Below are 12543 nucleotides of genomic sequence, written 5' to 3'. Positions count from 1 at the left end.
CTATTAAAGGGGTTGGCCCATCACACTAGGATATGTCCCCAATGTCTGAAAGGTGCAGGTCCACCCCTGGGACTCGCACCTATTTTAAAAAAACTGAGCCTGCAAAAAGGAGGGCGGACCACACATGCATGGCCAACTTCTATTCAGTCTATGGGAGTGCTGATAATGGCCGAGTGGTGCGTTTCGAAGCACCCCGCAGAAACATGGCCACCACCCATTTCTATAGGGCTGACTGAAATAGTCAAGCTGGCGTTCAACAGCCTATAAAAATGAACGGAGGGCTGCCAGGTCTGCGCTCCTCCTCTTTGTGGGTTCTGTTTTAGAAATAGGTGCACCTATCAGACATTGGGGACATATCTCCTTCTCCCACACCATGTAGATTGTAAGCCCTCACGGGCAGGGCCCTCTCTCCTTCTGCACCAGTTTGTAACCCGTCTTGTGTATGATTAGGGCAATTGTCTGTATTATGTATGTATACCTATTCTCATATGTACAGCGCTATGGAATGAATGGCGCTTTAATAATAAATAATAATATCCTAGCGATATGCCCCCTATGTGTAAGACACAAGCCTTTTAAAAAGGTGCTTATCCAGAGGCAGAGAAGAGTTGTACTCATAGCCATCATCCAGTTTAGTAAAGCCATTTGTTACATCATTTTAAATGTTTACCTACATTTCATTCTCCAATGATTTTGCCGAGAAGTCAAGAGTAAAACTAAGTATACAGGTGGCCAAATTATGAATTTAATGAAACTATACAAATCACCAGCTACTGCATGAATTGAAATGGCAAAGTCATTAACAAAACACTTCACAAGACACCAGCAACCACTGTAGGATGTTACTAAAACTGCACAATAATCGCCTGTACATATTTACTGAGGAAACAAAAAACGTATCCTGTGTTCACACCTACACACAGGCAGATGCAATGTTTTCCTGTCTAGCAAAGTGAGACTTTTTCCATCGAATACAAACTCGAGCTGCATGTAAATGTGAACACAGACCTACTTTAAACAAAATAAACAATCTTTACATAAAACTAGGCAAAACTCATTTGCTTAGGAAATAAAACAATCAGGACTCCTTCATGGAGATACTGGACATCAGCGTATATTCTTGTAGCTGTCCACGGCCACATGTAATATCCTGTGGGGAGAAAAAAAACAAAAAAAAAAACAAAAAAAAAAACAGTGATTAACGCTGTAGTGTAAATAAGCCTTCGTGGTTACATATTTTAAGTGTTCACCAAGTTATAAAAGGGAACCAAACTAAGGCCTCAACAAAATGTACACAGAATCTATTAATTTGGCCTATTTAACCCTTTCCCTGCCAGACACATGGCATACATCCTTCCAGGGTGGCAATTTAGTAGCAGCCTTGCTACTGATGACTCTACCTAAGGCTGTGTAACAGCTACATTCTAATTTTAAAAGGAGCTATCCACTTTTTTAAATTTTATTTATATTGATGACCTATCCTCAGGAACCTCCGCCAATCAGCTTTTTTTTTTTAAAAGAGAACGCAGAGCTCGTATGAGCACTGCCTCTTCTTCATTGTATACCTGCTCATCGTCACAATTGCAACATTGAGAAGGTGTAATTACAATATTCATTTCACCTATCCTTAGATAGGTGATCTAAGGATAGGTCATCAATATAAAAAAGGAGACAACTCCTTTAAAGCTCACAATCTGAGCTTTAAAACAAGACCAAGATAAATTGAGAGCTAGGGCCCTTACTTGCAGCTTTTATTCTTGACCCATCTAAGGCTACTTTCACACTAGCGTTCGATCGGATCCGTTCTGAACGGATCCGATCGTAATAATGCAGACGGATCCGTCTGCATTATATTAGCTAAAAAAAGCTAAGTGTGAAAATAGCCTGGGACGGATCCGTCCAGACTTTCAATGTAAAGTCAATGGGGGACGGATCCGCTTGAAGATTGAGCCATATTGTGGCATCTTCAAACGGATCCGTCCCCATTGACTTATATTGTAAGTCTGGACGGATCCGCACGGCCAGGCGGACACCCGAACGCTGCAAGCAGCGTTCAGCTGTCCGCCTGTCCATGCGGAGGCGAGCGGAGCGGAGGCTGAACGCCGCCAGACTGATGCAGTCTGAGCGGATCCGCTCCATTCAGAATGCATCAGGGCTGGACGGCTGCGTTCGGGTCCGCTCGTGAGCTCCTTCAAACGGAGCTCACGAGCGGACCAGTGAACGCTAGTGTGAAAGGAGCCTAAGGCTGAGTTCACACGAGCGTGACAGATTAGGCCCGGATTCGTTCACTTGCTTGCAGATGCAATGCGTTATTAACACAGCCCCATTCACTTCTATGGAGCCAGGGCTGCGTAAAAAACGCAGAATATAGAACATGCTGCGATTTTAAAGCATTGCAGAAGTGATGCATGAAAAAAAACGCTCATGTACACAGACCCATTGAAATGAATGGGTCAGGATTCAGTGCAGGTGCAATGCGTTCACCTACTGCATTGCACCCGTGCGGAAATCTCGCCCGTGTGAACGCAGCCTAAGTGTTCTAACTTGCAATTTATCACGGCTAAATGATCGAGGTCTTGTTTTAAAGCAGAGATTGTCCGCCCAAGATATGCCAGCAGAAGCCCTCCACCCCATCGAGCCGGCTGAGATGTCTGCAAGAGTGGAGATGGAAAGGGGGCTGAGTGACAAGCTGCCCAAGGAGACATAGATGGTCTCTCCCTGTAAAACGGTACATGTCACAGGGGAGTAAACCCATGTTATTAACTCCTTTCACCCATCAATCAGACAGCATACATATTTTCATTCTCCTTTTCCAGAAAAGGCGTGAGAAGATGAGCATTTGCTTATCTAATCACCCCTCGAGTCTAATTAGGCCGTTTATTGACGCCATGACCCAGACGTTTACCTGCTACTGGATCACGGCCCTAAGTAAGTGGCACCAAACATATCACAAACACACAAACAAGAATACAGTTCCCATTTCTGCTTCTCTAGTGATACCCGTTACACTCTGCAGTAACAGCGATAATGATTATTACTAGATAGGAATATCTAAAAGGTACTTTCACACCAGTGTTTTTCTATTCCGGCACAGAGTTCCGTGATAGGGTTTCAATACCGGAAAATAACTGATCAGTTTTATCCCCATGCATTCTGAATGCATTCTGAAATCCGTTCAAAAATGCATCAGGATGTCTTCAGTTCAGTCACTGAACGCCGTTATCTCCGTTCAAAATTCCGGATCCAGTATTAATTTACATTGAAATGTATTAGTGCCGGATCCGGCATTGAAAATACCGCAATGCCTGATCCATCCTTCCGGTCTGCACATGCGCATCCGGATCAGTCTACAAATGCTGTCCGTTTGCATGCAGATTACCAGATCCGGCAGGCAGTTCCAGATCACTCTCCCGCAAGTGTGAAAGTAGCCCAATATATTAGAATATCTAACATATTATATTAGAGGACTCCCCTGCATAACGGAAACGGAACGGATCCGTATGGCAGCCCATAAACTTCTATTATGGCGGAATGAATAACTAAATGCCTCTAAAGGCATTCAGTCATAGAATTACATTATGGTCCGTGGTAACGGAATCCATAACTCAATTCACCTTTTACCAGAAAACGAAGCGTGACCGAAGGTGCTTACTGTGCCTGGGTTATTGTGTTAAAGGGGTTATTCCATCTTAGACAATAGGGACATATCACTAGGATATGCCCCTATTGTCTGATAGGTGCGGGTCCCACCTCTGGGACCCACACCTAGAAGGAGAACAGAGTCGGGGAGAGTTGTGGCTGGAGGACCCAGAGTTTCCCAGGGTCCGTTCACCACCAGGCACACCTCCCTGCCACTCCCATTGAAGAGAATGGGAGTGCACCGCACATGCGTGGCCACAGCTCCCATTCATTTCTATAGGGCAGATGGAAATAGCTGAGCCAGTGCTTGTCTATTTTCGGCAGCTCAACAGAAATGAATGGAGGGCGGCTGCGCATGTGCAGTGCACCCTCCTCAACTTTCTTCGCTCCGTTCTCCTTGTAGGTTCTCCGGCACCTATTAAACAATGGGGGCATACCCCAGCGATAGGCCCCCATTGTCTAAGATGGGAAAACCCCTTTAAGTCATACCAATCCCTCATAGCAACCGTAAAGGTTATACATATTACCTGTATGTATCTAAATGTAACCATAAAATCCTGACTGCTTCAACAGTAAAAATGACTGTCACAAAAAAAATGCCTATTAGATTTGGACCAATGGAACAGATTTGTATCAGTCAAAAATTACATTTTCACCTATATAATTGTTACCGCGAACAAAAACTTCCACTAGTTCTACATGAAATCAGTATCTGTTAATGTATAACAGTAAGTGTCCGGATTTGCAATTATGTATTTGGGATAAAGCTCTTAGGGTGAGTTCAGCGTTCAGACTTTCCGTTCTTCTTCTCAGTTTAGGAGCAGGAGAACGGAAAGGCTGAACGGTGATGTGAACTCAACATTATAGGGGGGTGGGAGATTACTTTCCTAACAGCTCACAAAAATCCATTTAAAAAGGGACACTTCTGTCAGTGATGTATTTTTTTAAAAACTATATTCATAATTTTTTTTTTCTCTTTTTCATTTCAGCCTGTCACTGAAAATTAAATACAAAATACTGCCCTTCTGCAGTCAGCATAGAGAGAAAACTCCTACCTATTGTTATATCACTGCTGCTGTGAGTGAAAAAGGTTATCCACTAGTATAATGGCAGATGTTGACTCTAGGATAGCAATAGGATGCTGTTGTTCTCTTGATAGGCCCTAGATAAAGATGCTTACAAAAAAGCATTGTACTTAGTCTAATGTTGATCATCCCCCTTCCATCTCTGGCTACAGGTCATCAATACTGCACTTCTGGAAAAACCCTTTAAATGTGTGATCAATTTTTATGGTAGTGTCCCTTTAAGATAAATTCTTCTCAAATGAGCAGTGTTTATGAGATGTCAGGAACGTAGAGACAAGGGCTACAGACTGAGCAAGACAGATCATCTGATGGATTTCAGTGAGACAGCACTATGTGTGGTTAGTACAATTATAGCAATACCACATTTACATCGTTTTTATTTTTACCGCTTTAAAAAATTAAAAACTTTTGGAAAATTTTTTTTTTATTCACTGTATTCTGATCCATATATTTTTTTATATTTCAGTCTCGAGATCTGTGTGAGGAATTGTTTATCAAGCGGTAAGCTGTCGTTTTTATTGCCACCATTTTGGAGTACACAGGATTACACGCAACTTTCTGATCACTTCATATATTTTTTTTTTTTGTGGGAGGGGGGAATTGATATAAAAAAATAAAATAAAAAGTAAAATGGGTCATTTTTATTCTTTTTATTTCTATTCCAGCGCTCACCACGAACAATAAATATTTTTATATTTTAATAGTTCAGATGCTTTGATTATTATTAGGGTTAAGCAAATCGGGTTCGGATTGCTGTATCCAAACCCGATTCTTTTAAAGTCTACCTTATGAATATAGGCTCCATCCTACTGCAAAATGTATTGCCTCTGCGGCGGTCTTTCCGAAGGTTCAGTAAATACATACAGTACAGACCAAAAGTTTGGACACACCTTCTCAAAGAGTTTTCTTTATTTTCATGACTATGAAAATTGTAGAGTCACACTTAAGGCATCAAAACTATGAATTAATACAGGTGGAATTATATACATAACAAAAAAGTGTGAAACAACTGAAAATATGTCATATTCTAGGTTCTTCAAGTAGCCACCTTTTGCTTTGATTACTGCTTTGCACACTTTGGCATTCTCTTGATGAGCTTCAAGAGGTAGTCACCTGAAATGGTTTTCACTTCACAGGTGTGCCCTGTCAGGTTTAATAAGTGGGATTGGGACCATCAGTTGCGTTGAGGAGAAGTCAGGTGGATACACAGCCGATAGTCCTACTGAATAGACTGTTAGAATTTGAATTATGGCAAGAAAAATGCAGCTAAGTAAAGAAAAACGAGTGGCCATTATTACTTAAAGAAATGAAGCTCAGTCAGTCCGAAAAATTGGGAAAAATTTGAAAGTAAGGGCTATTTGACCATGAAGGAGAGTGATGGGGTGCTGCACCAGATGACCTGGCCTCCACAGTCACCGGACCTGAACCCAATTGAGATGGTTTGGGGTGAGCTGGACCGCAGAGTGAAGGCAAAAGGGCCAACAAGTGCTAAGCATCTCTGGGAACTCCTTCAAGACTGTTGGAAGACCATTTCAGGTGACTACCTCTTGAAGCTCATCAAGAGAATGCCAAGAGTGTGCAAAGCAGTAATCAAAGCAAAAGGTAGCTACTTTGAAGAACCTAGAATATGACATATTTTCAGTTGTTTCACACTTTTTTGTTATGTATATAATTCCACATGTGTTAATTCATAGTTTTGATGCTTTCATAGTCATGAAAATAAAGAAAACTCTTTGAATGAGGTGGTGTCCAAATTTTGGTCTGTACTGAACTTCGTCTTGTGTCTATCTCGTGTCAATTTGTTTATTTGCATAAATTACTGTTTAAAAATACAAAGCTGAACTTGGCTTTGTTAATGAGGCATGAAGCCTCGGAAGTAAGTCTCGCAAGATTTTCTGACACTTCGAAGACCTCCGCGAGGCAATACATTTTACAGTAGGACAGAGCTGATACTCTAACAAAGTTTTAAAAATAATCTTGTTCGCACACAGCAATCCAATTCGCTCAACCCCAATTATGTTAAAATAACAAAAAAGTTTAAAAAAAATTACTACAAAAAATTAGGAAAGGTGGTGATTTTTTTTTGCATTTATTATATTTTTAAAAACAATTTAATTTTTTTTTTAAAGGGCTTCTGTCACCCCATTAAACCGTTTTTTTTTTTCTTTACTAATAATCCCTACACTGCAATCTCATCATACATAAGCTAATTAATGATTTTCGTTCAGTAGAATTTGTTAAAAATCGATTTTTGAAATATGTAAATTACCTTGCTACCAGCAAGTAGGGCGGCTACTTGCTGGTAGCAGCCGCATCCTCCGATGGTAATGACGCCCCCTCTGCTTGTTGATTGACAGATCCCGTCCGCTGGCCCTTTCTCTGCTGGCCCTGCCTGTTTTGATTCAATATCTGGCGCCTGCGCCGCGGCCGTACCTCTCTTCAATCTGCGCAGGCGCACTGAGAGGCGGCCGCTCGCTCCTCAATGCGCCTGCGCCGGGTGTAGATGTGACGTCATCGGCGCAGGCGCATTGAGGATGGAGCGGCCGAGCGAGTGGCCGCCTCTCAGTGCGCCTGCGCAGATTGAAGAGCGGTACGGCTGCGGCGCCAGATATTGAATCAAAACAGGCAGGGCCAGCAGAGAAAGGGCCAGCGGACGGGATCTGTCAATCAACAAGCAGAGGGGGCGTCATTACCATCGGAGGATGCGGCTGCTACCAGCCGCCCTACTTGCTGGTAGCAAGGTAATTTACATATTTCAAAAATCGATTTTTAACAAATTCTACTGAATGAAAATCATTAATTAGCTTATGTATGATGAGATCGCAGTGTAGGGATTATTAGTAAAGGGGAAAAAAAAAACTGTTTAATGGGGTGACAGAAGCCCTTTAAACCTGTAATGATACATCCCATGAGGGTGCCTTCACATTTGGTGGAAAAATCTGGCAGAAAATACAGCGCATAAAAACTTCCTATGGGGTTTACAGCTCAATAATGATTTGTGGCTTTTTTGAGGCAGAATGTTTCCATTCATTTCAGTGCTGAATTTAATCTACACAGAATTCCAGATCAAAATATACAAAGAAATCCAAAACCTAATCCACAGTAGTGTAAAAATCCTAACCTGCATATTTTCCGCTACATGTGAAGGGCACCCTTAAAAGGCAGCTTGATGTAGTAGACCTGGAAGGCACCTGGCTGCCATAAGAACTGATCAGAGCCCCGAGATTTTGCAGTGAGGAATCCAATTGAAAGACAGAGAGAGAGAGCCCCCTCTCTCCATTGAACCCCTCAGATGCCGCCTTCACCATTGATTGCAGCATCTTAGGGGGTTATATGACTGGGATTGGATTTATCTTTGAGCCTGGTCACCGTGACCACATGTCCACTACATCACACCCGGGTCAGCTCGGGAGCCCATTTCACACACTCCTCACGTACCACGGATGTACAGGGAGTTCTGGAGTCGTGGAGCGGTTAAATGCATCATAGTTCAGATTAGTATCCATCCTTTTAAGAAGTAAAATGCCTGTATAAATGTGTCTATATGGAGAGAAAACTGTTGTTACACTTACCTTATTTTCCAGAATGTCTTTCTGAATACTCGCTAATAATTGCTGACGTGGTAAACAAATCCTTTCCTTTAATCCTCTTTAGGAGCTCCTCCGGCATGCTGGCTGTATTCATGCCAAGAGATTCAAGTGACTGATTACTGTAACCTTCCGATCTATCAGATCTTTTGTCTAAGTCCAGTCTAGCACGCTTAATATACCGCATATCCTCCTCCTGATCATCCCAGTTAGAGGAATTGTAAGATCTTAAGCTGTGTCGTCTCTGGTCTTGTATTCCGATTTCTTCTCTTGGATTTTCAATATAATCAGCATACTGATTTCTTGGAGAACTTGGCGAGAGGCAAACTCTAGTATATGATGCCTGCTTTTCCATACGGTCATTATATCTAGACTCTGGAACTTGTTTTGATGGGTTGCTATAATAAGATTTATCCAATTCTTTGTCATACACGCTAGGTTCATCAGTATGTGTGAGAGTTGTTCGTTCATTTTGCCCCGCAGTCAGAGTGCTAACAATGCCATCACGCTTACTGACGTATGGTTCTCCTTGTCCTGAAAAATTTCCTTCCACTGAATTTCTATATGCGAAATTGTCATAGTTCTGTGATGTACTAGGATAGTTCTGGGAATTACTAGGATAGTTTTGGGACGTGCTAGGATAGTTCTGGGACGTGCTAGGATGATTGTGTGATGTACCAGGATACTTTTGGGGTATGCTAGGATAGTTTTGCGAACTGGTAGGAAAATTTTGCATGTCAACCTGTGGAACTTGATAGGCACTCTGATCCACTGGCCCCACTCCGATTCTTCCCGTCTGTCCATACATTTGGCTTCCAATATTCTGGTTAAAAGGCATCAATGAACTCATATTTGACTGCATATTTCCCGAACTCTGAAGTCCTTGAACGAAACCAGCTGAACTCATGCCATCTGGGCCCATAAGGTTATTTCTAAGGGAGGCCGTCTGCATGGCCATAGCCGTGCTATTCTGAGAGCTCATTAACATCATTAGTTGCTGATTTAGAGAGGCATTCTGTGCACTTATAGTATCCTTCACCATAGAGGCAATCTGCATCATCAATTTCTGGTTTGCTTGTTCATGTTCTGCACTCTTTTGGTCTACAATCAGCGACTTTAACATCAGCAATTTTGAATTCATTTGTGAACTGTCAGACGATGAGGCATTTTGTGGAAGAACATCAAGCAACGCCGTTAATTTCTTAAAAAACTGAGCATCTTCCTGGCTTAGGTTCTTCATAAAGGAATCACCAAGCTGAGTATTTTCAGCTTTCTGCAGGGGTTCTTTCATGTGCATTCCTTGTTTCTGGTTCAGGAGACCAAATGGATATTGCTGCCCCTGTGGATACTGAGTTGCCTTTGGCATATTTTGTTTAATATTAAATTTTTGAAAATTTGCCCCAGGAAAACCACTTTGAATGCCAGCGTTGTGTGTCAAATTGGCATTTCCTTGAAGAGCTGTAAACACAAGAAGACATGTCAACAAATATGAAAGTAGCAAACAATTTAATAGTGCAGGTGCGTGGTAAAACATGTTTCCTCACATCAGGAGTTTTAATAATTTTAAGAGGTATGTCAATTGCGTCTACATTTCACAGTGGCAGACTACTCAATGTTTCTTGGAAGCAATGCCCTCAAACTTGAGAAACTGGGAATGGTTCCACTGAAATATTGTGGATATGATGTACAGAGAAAATAAAATCTCTTGATATGATGAAGCTGATTATGATTGCAGTGGTACTAAAAATGCATTTTTTAAGTTTAGGCTAATAGGCAGACTTTGTTGGGGCAAAGGCGGTGTGTCATTTTAGTCCATCAGTACCATGTGGTCGCATCATGGAGGTAACCCCCTCCCTCTAACAAACACTTTAGAGGCTGTGGCCATGGACCACAACATTTAAGGAGTTAAATGGCTGAGATCAGAGGCTCCTAACCTATTTAGGACACTGTGGCTTTTCTCATCTCTGAATTTCAAAAGCCATAACTTTTCTCTTTTTCTATCAGCATATGCAGGCTTGTCTTTTGTGGGACAAGCTGAATTTTTACTGGCACAATCTAAGGTACATCTACTGTATTGTACAACGTAAAACAATTTCTAGGGCGATACTGTGAAAAAATGTCCCCATTGTCTTCTGTTTTTATTTTTTTTCACAGTATAAGCGACAGTTACAATTATACCAAATGTATATCTTTTGTCTACTGTAGCACAATAAAACCTCTTTTTGTGTTGCATTCAAAAAGACCCATAACATTTTTATTTTTCTGTCAAGCGAGCTGTAGGAGGTCTTGTTTTTTGAAGAATGAGTAGTATTTTTCAGTAATAAAAATGTTGTGGTACATAGACGGTGGAATAAACAAAAACAAAAAACCTGCAATTGCCATTTAAAAAAAAAAGATTTTTTTAATGCATATTTTCAGGTAAACAAATGTATTGGGGGGGGGGGGTGAAAAATAAAAATAAATCTTTGATTTGTTATTGTTTTCACCCTCTCCCCCCAAAAAATACCAAAATATTTTTTCCCCCCTCAGTGTCCAACTAGGGAACATCAACGCGATCCTCTGATCGCTCATATAATACACTGGAATACTTCTGTATTATATCGGTTACTGTAAAAACTGACATATTTCCTATGTGGACCTGACAATGGCAGGGCCTAAAAGGTGTATATAGCAAGCCAGGAGGGCAGTTATAAGGCTCTTGCAGCTGCAATAGCAACCCCTCAGCACCATGAGTTAAAATCAAACTACACAAGCACTTTTCAGTTTGCAGGGACTTCCATAGTAAGCCTCATTTAGCACTTGTATTACAACCGCAATATCAAGTCCAATTTCTACTGACAAAATGCAATTCTATGAAGAGATTAGTTGTGCAACTTTCCCACAACCAATGTTTTCATGGAGCCCTTAGTCTTAAGCTACTTTCACATCAGCATTTTTGCAGACAAAAATGCTGAACTTATCCGGTAGTATCATCTCTAAAATGACCAAGGCGGATGCAGCACTAAAACCGTTGTAAGTCAATGGAATCCATTTTCTTTCGTGTCCAAGAAAGGGGATCCATCACAATTGACTTGCATTGTGTTTCATGCCGAATCAGTCTTGGTCAGTATCCCATCACGCACACAAATACGCTGCTTGCAGAGCTTTTGTGTGCAGCATGGGAACACAACAAAATTAAATTTATTCTGTTGCACTCCATTCCATTAAGTTTTGTCCCCAGTAACAATGAATGGGGACAAAACTGAGGAGTTTTCCTCCGCTATTGACACCTATGCCGGATCTCAATACCAGTAAGGAAAGCGCAGATGTGAAAGTAGCCTCACAAAACTTTTTTTCAAAATTAAATGTCCTGCCCAATCATATTAACCATGATAACCTACGTGGTGGTCTCGTGTTAAGTTGTGGAGACACTTGAGGTTTTGGCTTCTGGGCTTGATTCTGCAGACGCTGTTTTGCAACGTTCCTCATCAAGGCCATGGCCACATCCTGTGCTCTGGCAACTCTAGCTGGAAAAAGCTTAACAAAGATAAAGCAAACAACAGCATATTATAAACATCAGTAAACCTGGATTATATAATAAAACAATAGAGACTGTGCAGTAAAGCCAAACTATATACATGTTATACATATCAAGTGTTTCGGATAAGGGGTCTTGTTACCTAAAGCCTCCAGCATTTACAGCACAAGTGCAGCTTCACTGTATTTGGTGGCAGCTAGAGGAGCACCTTGCTAAAGACCACAAGCTAACTAGAAACTGGCACATAACACAGGTTGTTGTAATAGGCTTAAAGTGTAGTTCTGTTTAACATTTCTGGAAGTGGCTCCCTAGGAGTCAATGTCCAGATTTTTAACAAATCTTTGAACACAAGAAGGGAAAACAGCCAAGGCATATATCCATCAGCAAACACCGACCCATGTTTTAAAGTACAGAAGATCTGCAGACTGCTGTTGTGTAATAAACCCATCAGACTGGGTCTCTGGCAGCTCAAGTTGGATTTACACGTACAGAGGAGCACCCAATTATGGGGAATGAAGTGTTCCTTCCTGACAACTGGCTGCTTGATAGTGGAGGTGAAGTGCTGCATTTACATGTATGAGAACGACTGATTGCTATTGCTCGTCCTCATACAGCTTTATTGTTTCTGGACAGCAGATCGCAGTTTAAACAGCACGATCTGCTTCCCAGAAACAATAAGTTACTTGCCTGCACGTACGACAGTTTCACTCAATGA

General features: G+C 41.4%; 1 protein-coding gene across 20 annotated transcripts in view; it reads right to left on the bottom strand.

The window, feature by feature from the left end:
• Positions 1-723: 723 nt before the first annotated feature.
• LOC122939068 overlaps positions 724-12543 on the bottom strand; it is a 129352-nt gene continuing 117532 nt past the window's right edge. For all 20 annotated transcript variants that reach the window (XM_044295014.1, XM_044295015.1, XM_044295016.1 and 17 more), the window contains 3 exons: positions 11692-11827; positions 8297-9769; positions 724-1150 (listed from right to left, as the gene is read on the bottom strand). In XM_044295014.1, the coding sequence (XP_044150949.1) occupies positions 8298-9769; positions 11692-11827 (1608 nt within the window). In that variant the 3' untranslated portion in view covers positions 724-1150; position 8297. The remainder of the gene's footprint in view (positions 1151-8296; positions 9770-11691; positions 11828-12543) is intronic.

Source organism: Bufo gargarizans, chromosome 5 (genome assembly GCF_014858855.1).
Source record: "Bufo gargarizans isolate SCDJY-AF-19 chromosome 5, ASM1485885v1, whole genome shotgun sequence".
NCBI classification, from domain to species: domain Eukaryota; kingdom Metazoa; phylum Chordata; class Amphibia; order Anura; family Bufonidae; genus Bufo; species Bufo gargarizans.
This window is presented reverse-complemented; position numbering and strand designations above follow the sequence as displayed.